Source organism: Acanthaster planci, linkage group LG05, assembly GCF_054643075.1.
Source record: "Acanthaster planci isolate LZ-2023a linkage group LG05, COTS_SCS, whole genome shotgun sequence".
NCBI classification, from domain to species: domain Eukaryota; kingdom Metazoa; phylum Echinodermata; class Asteroidea; order Valvatida; family Acanthasteridae; genus Acanthaster; species Acanthaster planci.
In genome coordinates this window covers 21,261,277-21,288,365 of record NC_141781.1, presented here as the reverse complement: position 1 = coordinate 21,288,365, position 27,089 = coordinate 21,261,277, and the positions used below count along the sequence as shown (strand labels likewise).

The following is a 27,089-nucleotide window of genomic DNA, read 5'->3' as shown; positions in this document are numbered from 1 at the left end:
GCTATAGAGCCTTGAAGTTGACCCCTGCTGGTGCGCTTCAAGAACCCTTGGATTGAAAAAAAGGTGCAAAAATGCTAGAATTTGTAATAATTTTCCGTTTGGCTACTTCTTAAAACTCCTTTTGTAAAATATTTGCTAGCATATCAATTTATAGAAACTGAAAATTTGCCTGACCTTAAAGAGAAATATCCTGCCCAAAATTGACCCATCACTTCCAAAAATCTAAACTGGGCTGCGTCCCAATTAATCACTTGGCTACTGCCGAAACTTACACACAACTCTAAGAGACCTGGCTGCGGCTGCTACCGTAGACTCGTGTGTAATTTCCGGCTGTAGCCAAGTGATTCAGACATAGCCATACAGAAAGAACAATGCCAGTCGGCGGGCTCGTACGCCAATCAACATTTTAAACTTATGGTAGACTGTCGGTAAAAGCCAAAATAAAAACAGATAAAAACATTTTACAGATTTTTCAATTTATTAGGAATAAAATTTAAAGCAATAATCTATTTTTACGAAAGATTCTAATATTTTATCTAACCTGTGCATCATGTCAACCCAAGTGAATCTGAAACCAGTCCAATGCAGGTAGGTAAATCTTTGAAACGTTGTACTGTCTCGTTTTCACCTAAGCACAGGGAGTGAAAACAAACGTGCGTGAACAAGGCGACCTGGGAACGATACTGCCGGAAGTGAAGGGTCTTTATTGAAATTTGTTTTTATCCATCTTCAGGTGACTTTTCCTAAATTATTGCTTGACGAAAACAAAGGTAAAATTCCAACATGAGTGTTTCATGGGGTGTTATGAGTAAGGAATCATTTTCCCCAAACTTTTCGAAGGTGATAGGACGGCCCAATGTAAAATCCCCACAGGAGGACCGCGCGAGGGTTCTGGAAGCTCGCTGCGTGACCTTTTGCCTTCAGGCTCTATTTGTACTAGTAGCTATCACTGCAGTGCTTTTGTAGCTCTCAAACAGTTGAACGAAAACTAATACTATCATCAAAAAATAGAAATATCTAAAATGAGGTATCATTTAAAATTGACAGAACCTGCATGTCGTTCCTTTCGTCAGATAATGATCCGGTCATACGCTTGCTTTTCATTTTCTCCAATTCCAGTGTAACGGAAAGTTTATTCACACCCAGCTTTCCCGATTGAATTTACAATTCGTCTAAGCTGCTTGTTTTGTGAGTCTTTGAATGCAATAGCTGCTGGTTCTTTCGTTTTCTGCTGAAAACGGCCTGGCAACGCGTATCTCTTCATTTGGCCAGGCTCTACGCACAGTTGCTGTTGTTTAACCCCTGCTGTCAATGCCATTGCATACGGACTCGAAAGTATATGACTTACGTCCCCGAAAAGACAAAAAAATGGACGGTTAATTGGCATGCATCTTTCACCGGGGGGGGGATTAGATACAAGGCTGTGTATTGTAGACAAAATTATAAACATACTGAGCATAACAAACCATTGTGTATACGTAATCTACAATTATGCAGTGCCATACATAATATTATGTGCAGACTTTATATTTACACGTCTCAATTACGATGTGAAAAAGTTACAAACAAGATAACTGAAGACACTCATTCTCACAATCTTCAGTATAAAGTGTGATTGATATACAAGTCAGGTTCCTAAGTATTTTTGGTAGTTTTATTTTATCAAGTTTTTTAAATTCCATAACCTTAAAACGAACAGTTTTGAAAAGTATAACTGGGGAAGACTGCGCGTTTATACGAGTGTGTACAAGTTGTAAACTTGACAGAAACAGGCATATGAAAAAGCGAAGGAAAAAATAATGGATGGCAAGGGAGAGGGCTGAGTGCATGACAACTATAGGGCAAGAAGTTGACCAGAAGTGGCAATGGGGGTCCGCCCAAAGGCTTAGGGTTAATGGGAGGATTTGCTGGCTTTTATTTACCATAATAGAAGAGCCGTTTTCGGGAAGGTGGACCAGATATATAGGCCTAACAACCTGGGTGTATGCCCACTAAGGAGTTGGCTTTCTTATACCTTATCACTTTGAAACTTGGCGTAGGCCTACTTTATAGACACTGTTTATGAGTAAATCTGCGAAGCTTCTGTTGAATACGACGTTATGGCTTTTGCTAATTATAGTTATTTCCAACTATGACGTCACGCGTGTCAGCACATGGGCACGCACACAGATAAGGAAAGACTGTTTTGACTGACCTGTCTCTGAAGTTGATATATTGCGAGAACGGTACATCCGATTTTCACAAAGTTGATTATAAAATGATCTGAAAACAGCTAGTACTGGAAAACTCCCGAGGTTCTGAGCAGGAAATATTCATTGCTATCGGGGGTAATGACAAAAGGGGCTGACTCCGACTGTGACTTTTTTAATAGCCCTTCTTCATTTATGGGATATACTGAGGTTTCTCGTGCTCATGTGAGTAGCTTATCCAGTAGCCGAAGTTGAAGATGACGAAGGCCAGGGGGAAGGCCCAGCGGCAGATGCTGTCGATCCGCTGGCCTGTGTTCAGGTAGGGTTGCTTCCGCTTGGCACCGCATGTGCCACTGACGCACAGTACGCGGGATGCGGGGTTCAGGGCCTGGCCGTTGACTGTCATCGGTGATCCATCCTGGACGGGGAGAAGAAGAACGTAAGAATTTTAATAATCACATTTCCCCCTACACCTGCTTGAAGGTTTTTATAGTCGAATCATCCTGTGCGTGTAGACCTACTAACAATTTTCTCTATGGGTAAAGAGCCATTCGCATCATCCCCCCCCGTCAAGTCCCGCCCCTGATGAGAATACAGGCATCTATTCACGCATTTGGAATGACGTTGGGTTGTTGTATGGGCTCCGAGCTGGACCAAAAGAGGCTGCAATTTTCCTAGCAGCGGAGGCTCCTTTGGCAGCTGCGCATGTCTGGTTCACGAACGAATAAAAAAGTAGGCGTTGTAGTCGCATCGTTATCAACAAAATGAACACTCCCACTCCATATGCTTTTCAACCGACGAAGGAGTGCTTCTGCTCACGGTGGAAAAACTTTAAAAAACCTGGCCCACAAGGATGATTTGAACATTAATGGCAAAACCCAAAGCCTTGCAACCTACAACAGTGAAGTCGCGGTTTAAAATATACTCATAGGATATTAAAGCTGTTCTTTGTTACTATTGTTTTTGTTCCTGTTGCAGTTGTTTACTGTTGTTGCTGTTTTTGTTGTTGCTTTGGTAGGCTTTCTTCGGGTACACAAACCTGTCTTTGGTTATGGTCATCTATGGTCTCCATCTCGAAGTGGGCGTGGTTCAAGTAGGCGACACCGCCCTCCACCGCCTCGTCTTGCTCGGACTCCGTCAGTTTGTCCACCGAGAGGACCTCGTCCGGAGTCGCTGTGCCGCCGGGTTTGCCACCCTTGCGTGCGTTGCTTGTGACAGGACGCCTGACGGCGGTGGGCTTGCTCTCTATCGTCAGGACGACGCAGCTGTTGTCGCCTCTTTCGTCCTGCTTGTGTTTTGTCGAAGGAGGGCGGGCGCCCTCTTGTGACTGCTTCCTCTGTGAATTAATGGTTATTTTGGAACTTTTTAAAGACTTCTACGGACAGTCATTCAATACAATCATCCATGGTCATTGCTAGGTTTCTGGCAAAAATAACGGGCGATATACCTTCGCAATTACTAGCATAAGCGGACCGTAAACATGTGTCTGCGTGCACCAGATGGACTAAACATTTTTTTAATGGATGGCAAGACTTAGTTTTCTAAAAGGAAATACTATAATTTATTAGATCCGATGAACAAATTTGAACTCAATCTCAAAGTCCTATTACTCGCAACGAATTAAACCCAAATCATTCCAAGGCAATTAATTACTTAAAGTCAATGATTAAAGCACATTGAAAATAGAGACTGGAAGCTGGTTCTTACTAAAGTATCAACTCTACTCCTGTTTGTTTATCTTTTCTTTGTTAGTTTTTTAGTTGTTGCGTGGAGAGGATTATAGGTAACTCATATACATCCCGAATCAGTAATCATAACTCGGGCCATGTTGCCATTGGGTAAAAACCAATTGTGACTAGAACTTGAGAGGTTGGGCGTTGTCACTAACAATCATTTATACGCGTATACCTTCAGGGAGGTGATGCGTTCCTTGATGTTGATGTTGGGTTTATGGTCCACCAGATAATGCACCAGAGCAAACTCCATAAGCGCACCTATGACGAACACCAAGCAGAAAGCGAACCACACGTCGATGGCCTTGAAAAAAGATCGAAGAAATTAGCTAGTATATATCATTTGCCTCGACGAGAGCATCGAAGGTATTTAAAGTTTAAAAGAAATTTCTCGATAAAATTTGGATTCATTGCTGCCCAAATAGCAGACCTCTTATTTGTTCATACTCCAATATTGGCGTCTGTGCTTCTCGGCGAGAACTCCGTGAAAAAAATGACAGCTTTAATTAGGTTAATGAATGGCTTCCAAGCTTCCTGTACGGTAAGTAACATGCTACATCAAGTCCCTCCGCTCTTCAGTCCCATTCTAATACACTGCATTATTATGAAAGCAATTAGAGGCTGGGAACCGACGAGAATGTGCAGTTTGCATTGTGAGTGCTCCTTAAATTTGTCCCAGACCTGTTTTCTTCCATAATTTGTCGATCCATTATATCGACTTCTTCAGCGGAGCACATACAGGCATATGAAACATTGTAGTAAATGGCCTTCCAGTTGAAGTCGGTTGAATCCACCCCCACATACATACAACACAAGTACAAACGCAGGTTAAAATCTCCCTGCCTAGCAGCCATGCCTCGACGTATCAGTGAAGGCAAGACGAGTATTTTCGACAATGCGGCTAACTTAACTTCGCCATTGCCGGGAATGAGACGATTTAGAAAATAAATTCCCTTCTCTGAAGATGAGAAAAGTTGTCAGAACGACTTCATTTGGAAAACCTATCTATGAGATATCCAGCAGGGGCGTGGGGCACTCGCCCCCGGATTTTTTCTTCACTTTTTTATACTTATTTATCAGACATTAGCACCAAAACCATCAGAAAACAACACCACGAAAAAAAAAGCAAGGATGTCGGGACCGCAAGGCGTTTGATTTTTTTTGTCCCCCAACATCATGTTGAATAGGACCAAAGCCACTGCCGCTTTTGAGTTTGCCACCAGCACCAAGAGCTGGGGATACGCCGCTGTGAGGTATGGAGTCTGAAAAGCCAGTCCACACATCGGCTTTGTCGGGATTCGAACCACAGTAACACTAAGTCAAGCAAACTCAAACCACCCATACCTTGACGTAGGAGACGGGAGGCAGGTTCTGTCTCACCCCGTTGGTGGTGGTGATCATGGTCAGAACGGTGGTCACACCCAGAGCCACACGGGCCGGGGAGCCTTTGATCTGGATCCAGAAAGAGACCCAGGACATGACCACCAGCAGCATGCTGGGGACGTAGGTCTGCAGCATGTAGTAGCCGATCTTACGGCTGAAAATGAGCCTAATCCCGATGCAGGAGTAGTTTCCTATTGCATGCGATAATGGCGGGAAAAATAAGGATCTGTTAGCACAGTAGCACGCAGTTGTACACTTTACTCCTCCTTTTTATGAGAGACCTTTCCTCTCCGCCCCTGCCCCCCTCCTATAGACTGATAGGGTTCACTGTCCTTCCAACATCCCCGGCAGGTATTCTGCTGCATCTTCTTCACAGCTCCTATTTCTCCGCATAAGCTCGCTATGAGTCGGTATCCCCACTGTCCCCTGACCACATTGCATATCGTCCAAAGCGTGGCATTTACCGGTTCTCCTCCAGACTTGTGATAAATGTCCTCAATATTACTTTAAGACCCTTGATTAACTGCACATGACTAGTGAAGAATGCCCATTAGGGGCACTCTGATTTGCAAAGAAAAAATCGACACAGAAGTCCGACGTTTAAATTCAGGCCTCTTAAAAAAGATATGTTGTGGGCAAGCGTACAAAATTTGCTCCATGTGCGATATAGCGCAAGGCTCTTTGACGAACGCCAGTTTTAATACGGCACGGCAGGATTGCAGTAATGTAATTTATGGGCTCCTGTGTGGGCGTGAAGTGCATAAATTTTGTATCGCGTTGATCAATGTTTCATCACATGAATCATGAACTTGCAACCGTGACGAAGTCCCCCCCCAAGCGCTTCTGCGGTTAATCGAGAGCGACTGTTCCTATATTGCGCGCTTTGAAGCGAGAATTTGAAGCAGGCAGGAGCCGGGCGGAGTGACTAATGAAAATCGACCCATTAACACAGCGGCCTACCTGTACGGAGGACCCGCGAGCACGCGTGCACGTTGCTACCGTCCAGATTATACTGCGGCAGTTTGAGGTGATTGTGATGGTATTCAATAGGCATCTCCGCGTCCCAGTGGTAGATCAGGTCATCCGTAGTGTACTCAACTAGAAACAAAATTCTGAAATCTTTAATCCTTTCTTCAACCCAGTCCAACGAAACATTTTACAACAACCATATCACCTGTGACAGCAATGAGACAACGCTCGAATTAAAATCTGGAAGTTTTTTTTGTAATTTAAACTGTGGGCCTCTGAACAAGATTTCATTTTCCTTTTATTTTAATGAGAAAAAAAATGTTGGCAACTAACAACTTTCAAATTCGATTTCGCATCCTTGGCTATCCAGCGGGAAACGGTGGAAATCCATAGAGCACGACAGCTGCAACGCTAACCTGGTTCAAGCAATGGAAAAGGAAACGAGTAGGTTAGCCACAAAATGGAATGTTTTGTACGCTCATGATTATAGCGATGTGCGATGATGCTGCATTGTGGTTGCATCAGATCGTGAACACACAGACGAGCGTTGTTTTGTTTCTTTATGGCAGTGGTATAGCCGGGGGGACGGGAAAGCTCCCCCCCCCCACCGGGCGAGGGAACTCTTGCCCTTTCTCTGTTTCTCCCCTGGAGAAGTTTAGACAGTTTTTTTTAGGTGGGAAGGGGGAGCCTTCACTACGCCATCTGTAGTGTGTTGTTATACGTTATTTTAGTTTGGACACAGAAATCTTTTAAGCCGTGAATCAGGTTGGAATGACCCCCTCCTCAAAAATAGCCACGCTCCATTATCCCCCTCTGGGAAGAGCCTTGACTATGCCTCTAGTGTGAAGGGTGAATTTTTCATGATTCAAAAAGGTGACAGAATCAGGCTAAATGAAAAACGGTTCTCCTGCACTCCTTTTCTGTGGCTGACAGGTGTTCTATAGCTTCGCTGAGGCAGCAAATTGTTATCTTTTAAAAAAGTAATTTCAACAGTTGTTTAAATGAAACATCGTTATTTTAACTGACCTGGAGACGTATAAAACATTTCCGTCTTTGTCAATGTCCACCACGCGGTTCATGAATGTCACATCTTTGAATTCCGCCTGCTTGGCATTGCTGATGATGAGGTCTGGCACCCACAGGTGGTCCACGTAATGGGACGTAGGGGGCAGGGGAACGTCGCCTGAGTGGTGCAGACGGGGATCGTGCCACTTTTGACGGAGGTAGATCGTCACGCCGTACTCCTGCCGCGGCAGGAAAACAAGTGTAAAGGTGTACAGACAAAATTCCAACAGGGTGTTCACCTTTTGAAGAAAACTGTGTGAAAGCACTCGGACTTGCTTATAGTTTACAGGGCCTGAACCTTGATACCGAATGATAATGTTACCTAAAAATGACACGCTAGGGGGGAACTCGCATAACAACAAAATTCTATAACTAAACCAAGGATCTTTGAGGGAAAAAGTCGCAGGAAACTGAATTAAGAGGGACTCAGACACCAATATTTGACTTTAAAAAAGGACAAAAAAGAATTTATTAATGAAAAAGAACCCCAAAAATGTAAACACCAAAAAGATTACAAGACTGAAAAGATTTAGCACTGAAAGACTAAAACTAGGGACTAAAATATAAAACAATTATACAGTGTGTCAACATAATCTAGTGAGGAGACCTGGGCTTTCAATCACTGACCCTGTGGAAGCAGACAGAAACCTGACTCGAGCAGAAAAGCGCACTCCAGTCAGAAAGAACATAATAAACAGTGATAGTGTCTTTGCTAGTCTGCTCTTCAAACTAAATGGTCCGAGCATGGGGGTCAAGTTACATGGGTAGAATCAAGGGCCAAAGTAAATGAACGGGGGAAACACCAATAGAAAATACAGGGAAACTCTAAATTAAAACTGTGCATTTTTATTGGGGAACTGCTCCTATGAAAAGACGTGTATTTGATAGCAAAACTCGTTTCAGGCTCTGCCACAATAGCACTATTTTAAATCATCCTTCTTAAAACAGCTGACTTTTAAAAAAATCTTTTCCAGGGGAAGTATAAAAAACTTGGCCAACATCTTGCGTCTCGCAAGACATCGGGGGTAACCAAGCTCTTTGATAGGGCGGTGGAACAAACATGAACCAAACACACAGGTCTACGACATTTCAAACGCCCTTCTACAGTGCGTTGGGTAGGGGCACGTGACGGGCAATCATAATAAAGCTTCGGAAGAAATGAACGGAAAACGAATGCCAACCAGCCCTCAATTATTTTCGCGATTATCAATTTAAGCCTGTATCCTCCTCCTGCAGGAGAAACTGTTAAATTTTCCAGAAAATCAGGCCCCTGGGGTCAGCTATTCGCTAACTTAATGTTCCTGGACTTTTTATCCTACTAAAAGCAGCAATTTATTGGCGTTTTCAACGATTGCCCATTATTGCCCATTAAGGGGGTAGCTCATCACATCTGGCGACACATCAATTTCTTTATTTTTTTATTTCATGTTGGGATCGACTCTCATTAATAATCTTTCACAAGGTCATTAGATACAGCAACTAACTCGCAGAGTACACCATGATGTCAATTGGCATTAACTACGCACAAAACGTACCATGCGATCTTCGTGTATGTTGTCAAAGCTTGCCAGGTAGATATCCACTTTTACGCGGACTGGGCGGCCAGCTACAGAGAGGAATTTGCAGGGGAAATGAACGAGATTTTCGTAAAAGTAACAGTGGAATCGCTTTCATAACATAACCGTGTGGTGTTGAAAGTTTAGCGTTTGGTCTATTTTGGTATTGAAAAGACCAGCGCCAAGAGATTGAGCACAGCGAGCAAAATGTCAGAAATTGCAACTCATTACAACCCTCCGTCCATTGGGCCCATGAGACATTTCTAAGACCACCTCAGCTCATTATCCAAGAGAATGTTTGAAGTGAATTTTCGAAATAGCTTCCCACTGCCGATTCTTTTTTTTTTAATATATATTAATGTCATTTGCAAGTTGACGATGTAAATGATGTGACATCACCAGTCAAGCCCAATCTTGGAAGAGGGCCAACAGTTGTCCGATTTAGACAGGCTGCTTGGAGGCTGCGAAATGATAGAGGGCCAAATTACCTATTTTCGCGATCATGATTTGATCGGGATTCTGTGAAACTTTCTGCCGTATATAACAAGTTGCCTCACCAAGATCCGTGTAATTAGCTAAAGCGACCAGCAACAACCTCCCCCGTCGAGGCCAAAATATCAAGAAGCCTCTCTGTCACATGTATGATCCTAATTTGATAGTCATTGAACCTTCAGAGCTGTTAGCAAACAAGCGGACAAGGCCTATGCACAAATTGCATATTTTGAAACGGGGCCTGTATATTCTAATTGATAAGGAAAATTCCTAAAGAACAAAATCAGATGTTCCCCTTACCGCTTGAATCCCAGAAGCCGACAACGTTTCCTGTTTTAATTGCATTTGCGACAACAGAAGAAAAAATGCAGTGAACCCGTGTCGGACTGTGAAATGGGCAAACAAAATGCCCACATTTCTGCCAGCAGAAATTGAAAAGGAAATTTAAAAGGGGCCATATTCTTACAGGAAGAACAGTCAAGTTTTCAGACAAGCACACAACCACCATCCAGTTTCTAACAACAGACAAAATTAATTTGAAACTGTTCAAATATTCATTATCGAAAATAAAATCCAAAGTTCTCGAGAAAATATACAAAAGCAAGTTATTTTGAAGCTTGGTTAATGTGCGCACCTTTAAAGAAAGATCCAGCGAGTGTAGTGGGTGATTATTAATTGCTGCAGAGGGCAAAGCACTTTTTGTTCTCGCTGGTTTTTCTAGACAATAATTTACCCATCAATAAAAGATTTGGACGCTGCAACGATAGTACAATTTTAAGTACGATTAAACTGTTCATTGCACGTAATTCTTCTCAAGAGGGATAAAATAGTTTAAGGGGACATGTGGCCTACTGGTGAGGGTTTGTAGCTTCAGTCTGATCTCAGGGTGGGGTAAGGGTTAATCTTAGCAGGTAGGTGATTACATATTGTGACCTTGTGCAGATCGCTTAACGTGCCTCTCTCCGCTCACAAGTAAACAGGTATAGTTGTGAGGACAGCTTATGTTTGTGTAAACCGTCTGCGCCTGACATGGCAGCATCGGGCTAGGTTACTCCCCAGGGAGCTGAGCTGCTCTCGAGAATGTTCAAATGTGATGAGCCCAATGAGCAGGGAGAATGGTCACATAATCGGCGCCTTGAATGACATCGACAGACACTGTTAAAAACAATTGAACCAAGTTACGAGAGGCCGAAAAATGTGAAATTTATTGGCGAACCATTCGTTTGTAAAAAAGGTATTTTTCGAACTGGAACATGGCAGGCAATCGCCCTTTTATTCAGTAAAATGATTTCACAGTCAGAAATGGGTTAATCGGCTGACGAGTTCACTGCTGGAAAGTTTCCACTTACTACCAAAGTACGGCCGAATTTTTCTGTCGTAACCGTCCAGTAGGCTCTCAAATAGATCCCTGGTCTTGTTTTCGAGTTCCATGTTCCGTTCCCTGGGAGCTGCTTCACTCACCTGGGCACCAGTTTGTCTAAAACCGGGGGAAACATTTCAAGATCATTATCGACGGTGCTCTGATTTACTTTGGATATGCAACTAATGAAACCTATAGCGATAAAGAACGTAAATGATGTAATGCTATGTTGCAAACTGGTACCGCAACTTGGATTACTCCAAATTAAGAACTGTGTAAAATCAACTGAGGCTAGGATTCAAGCCTGGCATTTTTTTTCTTGTCTGCACTACTCTAACAAGCACCTTCGGTACTTAATAGATACCGATATAGCGATGGCTTAGCACACAGTCGTTGAAAACAAACCTCGACCGCCAATGAAATATTTCATTATGACAAAACAAATCTAATTACGTCAGCAAATAAAACGGAACACGCACAGTCGTGAGATGTATTGGATCAGCATCTTTTCGTGCAGGGGCCCAGACAGATCAATAGATAGTGCATGCACGGATGCTATTTATTTACGCTTCTTAATTAAGGTTTTGCCAGCTTTGGGCGTCGAGAGTGGTCGATCACGCGTGCAGTATATTCGTATGCCGCATATTAGAACTACTCTGTTTTTGTATTATGCATTTGGAATAACATAAAGCAAAGCATTTAAATATATATTTTCAGAAGATTAAGAACGAGTTTTGAATTGATCCACTTTAGCATTGGCTTCCTTAGCAAACCTATTAATGACAGCGTGTTTCGGTCGACGAAACATTGCTAATAAGATTTGTTAATTTTTGAGATTTTTTTCCGTCTTTCATTCATAGCACGCCTTTACTGGGCCATAATAGCAACCATTTAATTTAGGTCCATTTTATGGATTCATCTTTAATAACTGTGTCCTCTCGTGAATGGTTTTTTATTAATATGCATTTCACATTCGAAGTGGTGTATAAGGCTCATCCAAAAACAAGCCCCATGCACCAGCACAAACCAAGGGGCAAGCAAAATGCTTTCCAGTTTAACCCTAAAAGAGCTGGGTTCTTTTTGGCCCATCTCAAAGCCGAAGGGGATGGGCGGATTCCGCCCCCTCAGAACTCGGTTGTGCGCGACTCGATTTTTTTCAAACTGGCCATGCTAACAAAACACTTCTTTTCATTAAACAGGTGAAGTTTGAACTCAATCAAATGCATGGTTTTGTTATTAGAATCATTTGAAGTTCAAGGCTACACGTGCTAGCTCGCGTGCGTCAAGCACCGCAGTGGGAAAGGTATACATTTTTGGCTGACCCGTCCTGGACATGCGCGCTGCACAAAAACGGTACGTTCAATTCTTCGCAAAATTAGGACCCAAATGGCCACACAGAGTTACTCTGAAAACTCCAAAAGACTCTACTCACTGCGGAGATATCGAGAAAAAATGGTGGGGGCGGATTCCGCCCCGCAGTTCTTTTAGGGTTAAACTTTACATTACCAATGGCAATCAAATTTCAGTTTGTGTCACTTTTAGGTCTGATCGCTATAGAGAAACAAGCAATTGAAATAAGCGCAGTGCACTGAAACATGCTGAGGGAAAGGCCTTTTTTACAGCCTTTTTGGGGCCTATCTCTGGATCACCAGAAGCAATTAACATGAAATGAAAAGTGTCACCAAGCTATAGCTTTACCCTCTTAAAAGCATTTGTTATAAATAACGCCAGTTGACATTTACTTGTGTCATTTTTCGGGAGTGGGGACACGCTGTGTGACAAAGTTTTCATTGCAAGTGAATTCCGAGGAGCTTTTAACGAGCGTGAGAATTATACAGCACTCCCAATGTTTGCATTACTGATGCGTATTATTGTCGAGTAAGTATGGGACGTGGTAGACGTGCAATTATAATGCAAGTGTTGAATCGACGGCGTCCGATCTCTTTTGGTTTACGGAGCTAGTCTTCGTACGAGAAGAATATGACCTCTCAGTAACCCTGTGAAATAGGGGTCCAAGCAAAACAGGACAAAATCATTCTTCATTTCAACGTAAATATCGAACTCGTGGACGTATTAAGCTATTACCACTGGCCTGCAATTGACCGAACGGACCGATGATCATTATGACAGTACATGTTGATATTTGAAACCACTGTGACCGCTTCCATACCAGTTTGTCAATTCACACCATTAGAGTCATCTTCGGACGAACCTCATTAATAATTCCCTTTTCACAACAGAAACCTTGTATTACCAGGAATGAAAACAATGACGAAGAAAGGATTGGAACGTAAACATTTACGTGATATGAACAAATTGTATCAACAGTGCTCTTATCAACCAGACTCGACCCTATTTGTTCTCTTAATTCTCCCGAACAATGGAACATGACTCGTTAGAGACATAAGGCCGATATTCCTGCTTTAGAAGAGGACCTGCATGGCTTGATATTTCTTTTAATTACAGGACTTAGAAGGTTGACATGAAATAGAAACATCTAAACCCGCTTACCTCATCGCGTGAAGACTGCACACAACGGCCATCCATACTGGGAGTTTCAAATTCACTGTCACCATTGTTGCCCACCGGTTACAACTGACAAAGTGCACAGATGGTTTTCCGCTCAACTCCAGAAACGAAAGTGATCCTCTTCAGCTGAAGCCCGACGCGTGTAAAAACAACGGCTGTCCACAAGAGGACGTCATTCATACAACAGGGACGCTGATTAAACAAAGACTGTATAGCAATGACGTGGGCGGGGGAAATCTGTACATCTGGAGAATGCCGGGGGGGGGCTTCGAAGCGTCATCGACTTCTCAAGCGCGGTCCAGCAAGGCGCGAAGCTTGCATACTATTTACGTCCTCTGAACTGGCTTTCAATGGTGGCCTTGAAGCGACATCGGCCATCGTAATAGATCTATAAAGACATCACAACATTTCTAGCGCCTTCGTAAACATGCCATTAGATTGAAAGTTTTCTCTCTCTTCATTTCATCGCATATTTGGATACTGCATTTCTTTTTACCGCACCACACACCTTTTTTTCAATTAGTTTAATTTAATATTTTGCTCGCATGTATGACTACAGAGAAAGGCCCCTTTTTGACATACAATGGTTCTGTGTCACAACACTGGGTGCGTTCGATTAGATGAAGCGAACGCGAGTGAGGGATGGTTGTATTGTGCTGTGTCAAACAAGGTTAAATCGTGGAAGCTATTCGAACCATGGTCAAATGCACCCAAACACAACCCTCTATCTTTCGCTGGGTAACCTGGGTTAAAGCCAAGGGTGAAAATGTGTGACGTAATATCGGGATTCCTGGCTTGTAAGTGTGATTAGGAATTATAAGGCAACTTGAGTGTTCATCCGATGAAAGCTTCTAAAATCAGTGGTGCGCTTGCTAACCGGGTGTTAAAATGCAGTGTTTGCCATGTCCTTTAGCTTTTCAACATTCTGCGCTTGAAATAGTACTCTTCCGTCTGCCAAACGCGGCAACTCAATGGCACTTAGCTAGAAAAGATGTCATTATAGTTGTGAGTTTGGGACGGTTTATGCATTGAGAGCTAATCTGGATTTTCATGCAAGTCCCCTTTTCAGAACAACTTTAACGATATGGTGAAGTTTGCCGTGGGTAATTTCTCAAACCTCAACTTCGTTTTGGTGTTTGTGTTCCAATGGGCGGATCTTGGGGGGGGGGTTATATCCCCAAAGGCGCCCGTTCGTCGTCGTTTTGACATTTTCACTTCTCTCCCTTCATTAAGCGTGTAAAAAGCTCAATGGTATTTAGCCTCACCCTTCAGAAAGATCATGTTTACTTGAAAAAAATCCTAACTTTTTGCCTCGCCCCCAGGAAACAAGCTTTGTCCCTATACAAAACAATTAAGGATCCGTCCTTGCTTTTAAACTTTCGTCACTATCTGAGCTGCTCTATCATTTTCTACACTGAACTCCAAATCGTGCGTGCGATCAGTAAACAAAATATGCAAAGCCTAGTCATCGTTGGCCCTGAATCATCAAGCAGCTCTAGACTTTAGAACAAAGCCGCACGTCCAGTCCCTTAATGATTGTTTTCTAACCGATCAATAACTCATAGCGACGGTTTAATGATACAATTATGCAGAGCAGGGGGGTCTGATTATTCATTAGGCACGTCGCAATCTATGCAGTGGTGCGTGGATTGCGAGGCTCAGCCTGCAATACGATGCAGCATCGTGTATTATGCGTCATATACCTATGACACTCGACCGTTTTGTTAATAGTGTTGTGCGTTATAATTCAGGTTATACTTGACCTCTATCAGAAGTCGGCTCTAAATGCCGTTAGTGCTTCGAGGGGACATTAACGACGAATTCTCGGGGCGGAAACAGGCATCTAAAGCATTTGGAACAAACCTGGCTTCTAATCGGAACTTGCCCCAGCTTTCTACACATATATCGGCCTCTACCTTGCCCTCACACTAACAAATGTAGTTCGTCAGTGTAAGGGCAGCCCTCACACTAATCAATGTAGTTCGTCATGCAAGGGCAAAACCCAATCTTAAAAATTAACATCTCCCCGACGTACATCTTTGGAAGTGTATTCTTTTGACTGTCTCTATCCACTTTCTGCAGAAGTTTTCTCTGTGTATAAAACATCCTACACATGCACAAAACTTATCAAATAAAAACCCTCACATGCGTGTTGGCTAAGTATACCTAAAAAAAAGTTTTAGAATTACGTTGACAACATACGATGCACTACATAATAACAAAGATCTTTACTGCATTATCAAGACCAAAACAAGTAAGCCCTGTACTAACATATAAATTGAAGAAACAAAGTTCACACTGTCAGCATAGCAACGTGCATTTCTTTACTCCATGGTTTCTCTAAAGAAATCTGTACTATTAAACAACCTGCCGTCTGTGCACTGGCAATGATTAGGCCTATAGATTTCAAAATGGTTGTTCGGTCCACTCGTTGGCTAACTTTGTCCCTCGCCATCTAGCACTGTTCACGCAACAGGTGTTTGACACCGCTAGTGTCTGTACTCGTCGAATACAGGGGATAAGAGCATAGAGCTCTATGATAAGAGTAACAACTGTTTTGGGCAATGGAGAAAATGTCAAGGACTCAAGAAACGAAAATTTACCCAGCTGTCACACAGTGCACGTGACACAGTAATCGATTGTTTTGTGTGCATTGCATAGCGCATGTCCACAATTTTTAAAAGAGGTTATTAGGCAAGCCAATGCTTTCAGTTCAGTGCGATAAAACAGCCAAAATTAAAATCTACCAAGATTGAATCAATGAAAGTGATTAACTTCAAGCAACCTGAAGGAACTCTACATGATAAATGCCGTTGATTTATTCACGGAAGAGTGAGAAACCTTCTCAAGGTGTTTCACTAATGTAATTTCTGACCTACTGTTTAAAATACAATCTCGTCTGTCTCACAACGTAATTGTATATCACATTTCATTTACTCACATATGTTCAAGTTTTTGCGCAAATATATAGGTATATTGATATTTTGCTCACGTTTTCAAACCCTTATTTCTTGTCTGTCTATTTTGTTTGATGTGGTTCCAGAGTACATGTTTTAACTTGTTGGTATTTCTCAAGACTTCAAGCAAAATAGAATGGTACAAAACGTGAAATTTTGCCTCAAACATTACCTATATTGTCAGTGACTCTTTTCGCTGATGATACGACCATCTTTCATTCCAGCCGTGACCTTGCTTCTCTGATAGTCTCAGCATTGTCTAAACTACGTTTCTTTCTTCCTACGACCCTCTTTGGTCTTACTTTACAACTCTCTTATTCTTCCATATCTAAATTACTGTAACAATGTTTGGGCGCGCACTGCAAATAAATTGAACGCTGTGCTTATCGCTCAAGAAAGGGCCACTCGCACGTGCACCTTGTCGAATTCTCGGGACCACTCTGCAGCTTTTTTGCACGTTTAGGCACCCTCGCAAATTTGTACAGAGGGCATAATATTTTGGTTCCGTAACCAGACCTTTAAAAATAACAGTTCTTCAAAAGTGTAGCCGTTTTTTTCTGATAGAAGTGAACTTCAGAAACCTGAAGCCTAAATGACATCGAGTCAGTGGACTGTAGGTGATGACATGAGATGGTCACGAACGCAGTACAGCTGTTGGGTGAGTTGACACGAGGTAATTCTGTCGGGGTTCGCTCGTCGTTCAGCTGATGGCTTTGCACCGTGGTTGGCTACATTGTCCACGACCAAGAGGTTATTACTTTCTGCTGGCGAAGCGAGGCGTTACTTAAATTTTTTGGTTTACCAATGACAAGGCTCTAGTAAGGGCAAAGTGTTAGCTGTATGATAAAAACGTGGCTTTGGCACAATAACATTGTGGTAATCTTCTCACTTAGTGTCACTGATCACGTGTCTTTTGGCGATATACTTTAAATCATTGGTTATCTTGATCAATTTTGATTAAACGAATAACGTGAAGTGAGAATATTTTTTCAGCAATGAGGAAGGAAAAGAAAAATTGATCACCGCTGCTTGTGTAACGCACCGATGGCCAGGTCATCAGCGAAAAGTCGGGGTGGACCGTGTTAAGGTCGACTCGGGATCGATCTGCGTCCCATCCGGTGTTTCGATGATGGCTAATTCGTGTTTTCTTCAGTCATTTTTGCTGCGCACAAATAATATCAAATGTGATTTTAGGGATCCAGGGTAGAGCTTTTCGGATAGTAAATAAAACACATTAGGGAGACATTCTTTATAGGGCTTCCCTAAAAGTAATGCACCATATTGAGGCCCAATGCTTTTATTTCGTTGGACGTGGTTTGATAGTTTGTTGATAGCTGGGGCTATACTTACTGAAGTTTTGACGTGCCAAGACGTACAAGTTTGTAGACGAGTTTGTAGACTGAGACTCTCCTTGCATTGTTTCCAAAGTCTGTTTACACTACCCTTGGTCCGATATTGTTGTCACCACATAAAACTGTGGCCTTCTGCTTGAAATGATGGTTCAGAAACTAAAGTCCTAAATATGCTTTTGTTGTCTTTGAATTGGTTTTAAATTCTAATACCGAAAAAATCAAGGGGATAACATCGTGCTCGTAGGATTTTTATTTACAATGTTGCTGGTTAAGGTAAAAAAAGGTCCCCAAATTTCATGCAATTGTGAAATAATTCTCCTTGTACACACATTTCAGCTACACAAGCAGATACATCCATTAATAGGCCTAACTAATTATTGCAGATCTAACGAGAAACGCAAACATTAAGGCGTATGCTTTCATAAAGTCCGATTCATAATTAAAACAATTCTCTTTGTTTAAAAGGTAAATCAACGAGGGTACAAAGAGTGGCGTAGCGGGGGAGGGAAAGGGGACAACTTCCCCCTGTGCTCCTTGCGCCCCGCTGAGAAGAACATGGCCACGTCACGTGGGGGGGGGAATTCTCTCTTGCGGGAACTCTGCGCTCCCCCCTCCCGTAGCCACGCCACAGAAGACCATCGACTCATCGGGCTTCAGAGGTGACAAAGATTGTCTCGGAAGCAGAACAAAGGTGCTTCCTCGGAAAAAAAACAGGAACGTCTGTCACCTGATAAATAAAGTTGTGATATAATCAGCCATTGCATGTTTGAGATGACTCGAGCAAGAGCTGATCAGTTTGGGGTTCTCGTCGACTCGACTACGAATTTTGATCGGTTTAACCGAAAGTTGGTAAACCCTGCGTGTCTCAAACACGCCTTTTCAATGTCTAATTACTGTCTTCCGGATCGGTTACTTTTCCACTGTGTCTTTGATCAACGTGTATCTCAACGTAATAAATTTCCTTGATTTCCGCCCAACAGGGAGGTCAGGAACCTTCTCGTGATAGCAGCTAACTTCTGTTTACAGTGGGTACGGGATGACTCGTACGAGGGCCGACCGGGGACGACGTGACTCGGGTTTTTGATGACTTGCTCTGTTAAAAATGAACACATTTGTCTGTGCCAGTGAGATATATCACGTGTTTTGGCAATAACATGTCTAGCCAATATCCACCAATAAGATTCGACCAATATGACGTGAGTTGGTGATGCGTGGGAGAGATAGCGTACAGGGGCGAATCATAAATCGTGGATCAAGTTCACCAGTCACTGCTCAAAAAAATAGCTGGCCACTTATAGGCACGAGCGGCCCCCGCGCTCCTCAGAACGATCACCGCTCACCTTCAGCTAGCAACACACTAAAATAGAAGGTTGGAAGCAAGAGATTACCAGGTGAGTGTTGAACACATCGGTATTTTTGGAAAAAAACCTCGAATTCGTGATTTCAAGTAAGGCTCCGTTGCTTTGCTCTCAAGTTCCAGAAGTTTGAAGCCCAACCTGAGGGGCAAATTCTGTGGTTATCTGAATCAGCGTCATCAGAAAATTTGGTTTTGTGTCTGTTTGTATGAGATAAGTACTTGTATATTAAATGAAAAAGTCAAACAAGAAGGAAAAAAGTCGTGCTTGTCACATGACAAATACCGAGCTGTTTCTGAAAGGTTTTGTCTTTTTGTTTTAAATATACGGGAAAATTATTTTTGCTCGTTTTCATGAAAGCGCCATTGAACGGAAGAGGCAATTTAAGTGAAATCTCATGACAAATGGCTTCGTCATCATGACATCACAATAATGCAACATGTTTGGATTTACTTGAAACGAACCACGCAGAATGTTTTGCAATGCAAAGTGTCATTATGATCCATGACTGCTGAGGCAGAGCGCTGAATAATTACCTCCAACCACTGTCCATTCTGTTTCCTCTATGTGTGGAAGTCGACCCCAAGTTCGAAGAAAACAGCTCAACGTCAGCTTCCAGATTTCATCTTAAAACCCAGATGTGAAGGAGACTCTTCAAGGTGAGAGCCATTTTTCTTTTTAGAAACACCAACTTTAGGCTCACCCAAGGTTTGGGACCAGTACCTTTACTTTCACAAATGTACACCTTGGCTGTTTATTTTTTTGGAGTGAAAAATTATAACAATGATCTGTGCGAGTTCGTGACGATATCTCTGCATTTACACTCCATATTTACTTAAAAAACTAGTTTCCGCTACATTTCCAGAAGGGATTAAGCATTTATACTTGCACAGGTCACGTAGGATGAACACTTTAGACAGGAAATGTTTCGATCTTGCATGATAGTTGGTGCTGTCTTTGCAAATCGTGCATTTGCAATCGGTCCTAATTTAAATATCCCAAATTATGCAATATACCACCGGTCATGATCGTGCAAGGCATGGTAGGAACCATTGACCTCTGGCTGTATTGAGCGTGCATGATCACCAGTCGCTGATTGGCTCTCTTGGAAAGTCCGGGGGAGAAAGGAAGGCAAGGTTAAACCACACGTGCGAGATTCCTAAGACGTCAGTTCAAGCAGCACGCTGGTCTAACCGTCGATTCATTAGAGGGCTCACCACGCTCAATCCGTTATTGAGCACAAGCGTCTGCGGGCTAAGCCTCAAGCATAAATGGAACTGTGTCGGGATATGTTTTCAATCATAACTCGTTGTTCGCTTAAAAAAGGAGATTTGTGGTGATGGGAAGATGGAAATAGAAGCTCACTTTTCACAAGGACACAAATTCCAATGTTTGTCTTTTATTTGAATGCGACACGGACTTATTTTGTATATTTTTACATAGTGTTCAGAAAAAAATCTGTGGCGCCCCACTCCCTTGAAAATTTGAGGCATTCATCTTTCTTGCGTAATATAAGATTCGGTTTTTTCGCTTGCTTACTTCACTTTTTTCGCTTGCTGTTTTATTGGATTTATTAATCCATTTGTAAACTGATTCATTTTATTTTAATTTTATTGTTCTGTGTACTATTATTATATGCAGATGCAAAGGCATTTTGCGACCATTTTTTCGATTGCAATCCTTCTACGTAACTGTGGCAAACTCCGAGCTCAAACTCCTGCGCCGGTTGGCCCCGAAACGGATGTTCCTGAGTCTCAGGGGTGTTCAGCGTGTTGCCAGGGACCCCCTGCGGGGTTGCCTGGCATACCAGGCTTGCCAGGTAGCCCGGGTGGTTGTGGACCCAGAGGGCCCAGAGGAGACGCAGGTGAGTTAGGTCAAACGGTGAGATAGGTGCTGTGGGTGAGCGGGGACCCCCAGAGACCCTGGGCCTAAAGGGGAAGATGGAATAGGTCTGATTGTAGGGAAACGTACGCTGTGGCCTTGTGGCTGTGGTTTTTGAACGGTTCTTTTTATTGTTGTTATTTGGGGGGAGGTATCCCCTTTACAGGCATTTGAAATGCACAGGTCGGCAACCTATAGAGGTTGAATTGTACAATACATTAATTCTTACACAGAATAGCGAATAGTGAAGAGCTACATCAAGATGAAATGAAGAATAAAATGAGAGGAAAGATAGAAACAAAACAAACTGGAAAACGCCTGCTTATTCAGTATGTTGGTTACAACCAAAATACGAGGAAAAAGGTCGTAAGGGTGAAAAATAGGTCAAAAGGTCAAATTTAGGTTTTATGGAAATTGATAGAACTTTGAAATATCTTTCATTTGGTATACATGTTGGTTCAAGGGGCTACGTCATTCTGACGTAATTAACAGAATGAAAAGGATGGTAGGCGGTTTTAAAATTACTGTTGCTCGGAATAAGGAAGTTTCCACATAATACTAATGTAACAAAACATGCGCTAGAGTCCCACTGAAGTGTTGACGCAGTCAAAATCTATTCCCGGCAAAAGATCGTTGGGATTGTTGCATGCTGCTTTAGCATACATTTTAGGCACAAGGAGTTCCCGGCACAAGGTCGTCAGCATAAAACGTAAATTACAGTTACAAATAAAGTTATTTTCAATAAAAAGTTAAATCTTATGTTTACAATCAACCGACATTCATCTCTCTAAAATTCAGCCTTATGTGATTTTCTATTTACAAATGGGAGGCCCAAAACGTTCGATCATCTCAAAAATTAATATTTACATGCCTGGATTGCTAACGTCCTTTCCCTTGGCACAGAATCAGTGCAATGTACAGTCGACATCAGTCTACATCTAACTGTTGTCAACTGGCTGGAATTTCTTTAATTATTGATGGTTGTTCGTGGAAACCAGTCTCCAATTCTGTTTGAACTAAGAATAGACTCGCCAAAATTGAGGGCAATTGCACCAGTCTCTTGGATATTGGAGGGATATTCAGTTCACGGTAGCTTAAGATTCATTCATACAGTGATCTTGAGTAAGAACGGGTTTTTTGAGTTGGACACTTGACCACGATTATCTCTCTCCACCTAGAGGTATAACTAGGTACCTGGGAGGGTGGATAACCATTCAGTCAGTGTCTACCGTGGAAAAACTTCTCTCATGCCTCATAAATAACAGCAGGATAGCCAATCTCGTGCCTATTATTGTGAAGTACTTTGGTACCTGAGTAATAAAGCGCCATATAGCCCTGAATACTAATTATTGTTACGATTTTTATTTTTGTCAGGTCCAGTAGGACCACCTGGTCTGGGTGGCCTACCTGGGGAAGCTGGTATTAAAGGTCAAAAGGGTGAGGCGGGGGAGTCTCCAGATGCCTCCACCCACCGGGTAGCATTCACAGTGAGAAGGACGACCTCCTCGGATATCTCTACGAGCGACAACACCCGTTTGGCCTTCGAGGAGGCCGAGACGCTTTTGCCGGGTACCAGCTTCGATTTAGCGACTGGCACATTCACTTGTGATGTGCCGGGCACCTACGCGTTTATGTTTTATGTCCTCACGAATTCTGACAATTCCTTCATTGACGTTCATCTCAGGAAGAACGACGAATGGATCGTCTCAAGCTATAGCCCCACTGATGGCCAAGCGTCTGGAGGTGCATTGTTGGGTCTGCAGAGCGGAGACACGGTTTATCTGACCATGAGAGGTAGGGCCTGGAGCGAGTCAGTCCAACACTATACCTCGTTCAGTGGTTTTCTCCTTTTCGCCAACTAAACAAACCGACAATCGATAAACCGTGAACTGATCCTGATTGCTATTTTCTTCTTTTCCTAATACCAGCCCCACAATGAAATTGCGAAGTGAGTGTTACCGTAGCACTTAAACTTGCAAACTGACGAATGATTTGCCTTGTTTCCAAGTTTCAATAGACTAATCTGAAGAGCCACCATTACTTATTGGGTGGCACCAATTTCACACACGTGAATTTTAAGTAGGACATGTGGACCCTATTGATCACCCTATTGGTCGAAGCGGTTGGTGCGTGTGTACCACCTAGGTGTCGGCGTGCTGCCACTGCAGTAGGCCTACATGTATATGTAGTGGCTTCGAATTCAATGCGAAGCCATAGCCATAGTTGCAGACTTGAGGATCTGATTTAGGAAATAAAAATATCGTGCACGAATCAAATGAAAGCAATAAACGAATATACAATTAACGACAAAACTAAATGGCTTTGGTTTTACCTCATTTGCATAACAGAGAGTGCTTCATTGTTTAGTTTCTGACATGCTCAGAATTATTCATACCTTTATCAATAAGAGCTAATATCACGGTTAATAGTCAATTCCAAAACCCTTGTTCTTGATTACACCATCTAGGTTGTTTTTGTGTAGCTGTTCACGAGGGTTTGGCACAGCTCCACGGGAATCTTGGCCCACTCTTCCTTGGGGAAGACCTTTAGCTCTTTCAGGTTGGAGGGCCTGCGGGCATGTACCTTGGACTTGCGGGTTTTCCACAGGTTTTCGATGAAATTAAGGTCTGGGCTTTGGCTTAGTTATGGTAGCACCTCCACGTTGTTATCCTGGAACCATTTCTTGACTGCCATTGCCTTACGTTTAGGGGATCATTGTCTTGTTGGTATATCCAGTTTGGTCTGAGATATAGATTTTCTGCAAACTGCTTGACATTGTCCTGCAGACTCTGGATGTACTGTTCCTTCTTAATAATTCCTATTACTTTTGCGACATTGTCAGGCCCACTTGCAGAGAAACAACCTCACAACATGATGCTCCCACTTCCAAACTTCACGGTCAGCACATTGGGTTGAATGCTTCACCTTTCTTGCGCCAAACGAAGGAAACATCCCTGTGGCCAAAGAGCTCCATTTTCGTCTCGTCTGACCATAGAACAAAACATGACCAGAAACTTTGATCCTCGTCTTGGTGCCCTCTTGCAAATGCCAGTCAAGCTTTCCACCTGTGAATGAAGAGAGGGGTCTTTCACGGACGACGCCCATGTAGCCCTTCGTTGTGCAGTGTGCAGCGGAATGTCTGCGTTGAAACCTTGGTGCCCATTTCACCCAATATTGTCCTGAAGTGCCTTGATTGATGTTCTGGGGTTGGAAAGGGCCTCGCGGCACACTTTTCCAACCAGACACGGAGACACCTTTCCACTTCCGACCACGCTTGCAGATTTTTTTTTACAGTACTGAACTTCTTGTACTTTTTGACGATGGACTGTACAGTGGAAATTGGTACTGTGAAGAGCTTAAAAATGGTTTTGTAGTCTTTCCCATCTTTGTGGGCATTCACAATGCTCATGCGGAGATCATCGCTGAATTCCGTAGTTTTCGCCATGTTCGCAAAAACAGAGGAAGACTCTACGATTGCACTCTAGAAGCAGAGTATTGACAATGAAAATCCACAAATCATTTGCAATAGATGAAATTCTTAACATACCCCTAGAGGAAATATGCATTGCTGAATTTATTCAAAACAACATGCAGAATATTAGGAATGTCTGGAGCATGCGCATTTCGGAGGAATGTGGCCAAATACCATGACATACAGAAGGGTACTGCTGAGCATGTCAGAATTTAATCAATGTAGCATTCTCGTTGTTATGCAAATGAGGTGAAACCACAGCCATTGGTCTTTTGTATCAGACAATTAAAAGTATTTAACTATGGCCCAAATATTATGTGCCCACCTTTCATTCTTTACAAAAACACAAAAATAATATAATTTATAAAGGGGTATGAATAATTTTGTTGTAAACTGGATGTGGTTACTGGCCTACTTGCAGTTTGTGCAGAACATTTACTTTTGAACAGCAATGAAATATGTCGCCGCTATGTCATGGATTTGGGCCAAAGATCGTATAGCGCCAAAGGCGCAAGATGGATAACTCTGCCTAAAGGTGTAATTACCATGGGCGCCATTTGAGGAAGCGATATGCCTGAGCAGTTTACGGTAATGCTTGGGCGTAGGCTCACACCAGGTACACGTGCCTGCCGCGGCGCCCGCGCCTAAGCAGTAACGTGCATTGCGCAGGTGTGTCGCTTGCTCAAATGGCGCCTATGCGATTACAATGTTTTACGTGTATTCGCTGTGAAGTTTTCCATTTTGCGCCGCTACGCGGCGCTATACGATCTTTGATTTTGGCTCGGCAGCGTAGCCAGAATTCTGAACACCGGGGACGAGCGGGGGGCTTCACGCTAAAGTGGCGGAGGGAGGGGGCGGTGATTGGATGTTGGGCATGATTATACATGTACATCCGTTTCCACAATGTGGAAGGGGGGGCGACTGGGGGTCGAAAATTTTCATGGGGGAGGCATACGCGCCCCTTAGCCACGCTGCTGTTTGGGCTGCTTTCCATACCGAGAAATTTCGAGACGAAAATCTGGTAATTAGATGGTTTCTGTAATTTCTCGATGAGAGGAAGCACATAATATGACTGAAATTTCTTTTCTGGTAGACCTTTTGCATTACAGTTAAGTGTAATCAACTACCGGTACCAATTTATAGTACAGTATATAGGATTTACTAAGTTTAATATCTGAATAATTAAATGTAGATTAATTTTAGGTGTAGCTTTAATACACTCCAAGTCTTACATTGCTAGCAGATACTTCCATTGTTCTGCTCGGGAAGAAGAGGTGGACAAAGGTCTGTAGTCACAAGTCTGCACTAAAGTTAAAAGTTCGTATCGATCTGAAGTTTGATAGTTATGTCTTTAAAAAGAACCATTGCATTATGCAAGAAATGTCAAAGTTTATGCATAATTCGGTTGTGAGTACGGTAGCTAGCCTCGCAACACTTTTAAAGTATCAACTTTCAGTCTTTCAGTGAGGGAATAAAAGTGTGATGGGGCCCTTTAAACTAATAGGCAGGTGGCATCCGTTATCATCTAATTACACACATATTATCACAAAGCCCATCAAAATTTCAATCCCATTCATGAATAGCTTTTGGGGTGAAAAGTAAGATGAATAATAAATCCATGTTATTTTGTTCTTATGATTTTGTTCATTTACCTTGTGTTCTGTGAAGCATCCCTCTCGCCTTGTCGATGGTGTGAGGCCGAGGCATACTTCCTTATATGGCACTGTTGAGGTGCGATGCGCGTGTTCCACAAGATGACGCTCTAAAGTGACATGTTGTTCCGTGTGGAAACAGTCATCTAATCTGTTTGCTTTATATGGATCTGGATCTCGATCAGTGACCCCAGAACTGGTTTACGCTACCAATTAGGTGGGTTCTGGAGTCAGTGGACCAGTGTTGGATCACAAATCTGAACTTGTCGTAGCTCTCAAACAGGTATCGACCTCTGCCTTGTCCTCACTCAAACAAGTATATTCCGTCGGTATGGAATTTCATTAGTGCCTTTTACAACGGCGCGTCGTCGCGTCGTCTAATCGTCACACAGACGTTATCTCTGTGTATAAAATGGTCCTATGCACAATGCAGAAAACCATCTTTTGAAAGGAAATCCCTGCATGCGTGTTGGCTGGGTAGGCCTATGCCTATAAGAGACATTTTTAGAATTACATTGACAACATACGATGCACATCATATAATAACAAGAATCTTTACTACACAATAATCAACGCCCAAACAAGTTCTGACCATGATCCATTTATTGAGAGACCATCTCACAACAAGGCCTTTAGCATATAAATTGGAGAAATAATCTTCACACTTTCAAAATAACAACGTGCATTAATTTACTCTATAGTTTCTCTAAAATTCTGTACTATAAAACAACCTGCCGTCTGTGTACCGGAGATGATTATAGATCTCAAACCGGTTCTTTTGTCCACTTCGGCTAATTGTGTCCCTCGCCATCCAGTACTATTCATGCAACAGGTGTTTGACACCACCAGTGTGTACCTACAAATACAGAGGCTGCGAGGTACAACTGTTTTGGCGCTATTGGCTGAAAGAATGTCAACGAGAGAAAACGAAAATTTACCCAGCTGTCACACAGTGCACGTGACACATCAGTAATCGATTGCTTTGTCTGCGTTGCCTGTCCCCAATTTTGAAAGGAGGCAAATAAATCCATTCAGCTCTGGTCAATAAAACAGCCGAAATTAAACTCTACGGAGATGAAATCTATGACAGTAATGATTAACTTCAAGGTGCTTCACTTCTATAATTTTTGAAAAACTATTTGAA

General features: G+C 42.6%; 2 protein-coding genes across 3 annotated transcripts; one reads left to right on the top strand and one right to left on the bottom strand.

Annotated features, from left to right (window-relative positions):
* Positions 1–1,097: 1,097 nt before the first annotated feature.
* Positions 1,098–26,509, bottom strand: LOC110984149 (glycine receptor subunit alpha-4-like). Of its 2 annotated transcripts, XM_022243986.2 has the most exons (11): positions 25,946–26,509; positions 13,259–13,664; positions 10,737–10,864; positions 8,875–8,945; positions 7,301–7,518; positions 6,608–6,690; positions 6,266–6,403; positions 5,267–5,496; positions 4,098–4,226; positions 3,229–3,525; positions 1,098–2,607 (listed from the first exon to the last, which is right to left on the bottom strand). In XM_022243986.2, exons 2-11 carry the CDS (start codon positions 13,321–13,323, stop codon positions 2,383–2,385), a joined length of 1,584 nt encoding a protein of 527 aa, XP_022099678.2. In that variant the 5' UTR covers positions 13,324–13,664; positions 25,946–26,509; the 3' UTR covers positions 1,098–2,382. The 2 variants fall into 2 exon arrangements, with proteins under 2 accessions (XP_022099678.2, XP_086992785.1); XM_087136659.1 differs by lacking the exon at positions 25,946–26,509 and having other exon boundaries at positions 13,259–13,786.
* On the top strand, positions 18,328–25,928 carry LOC110984151 (uncharacterized). The gene is made up of 5 exons (XM_087136660.1): positions 18,328–18,976; positions 19,517–19,599; positions 20,582–20,804; positions 22,196–22,615; positions 23,664–25,928. Exons 3-5 carry the CDS (start codon positions 20,582–20,584, stop codon positions 23,735–23,737), a joined length of 717 nt encoding a protein of 238 aa, XP_086992786.1. The 5' UTR covers positions 18,328–18,976; positions 19,517–19,599; the 3' UTR covers positions 23,738–25,928.
* Positions 26,510–27,089: the final 580 nt, after the last annotated feature.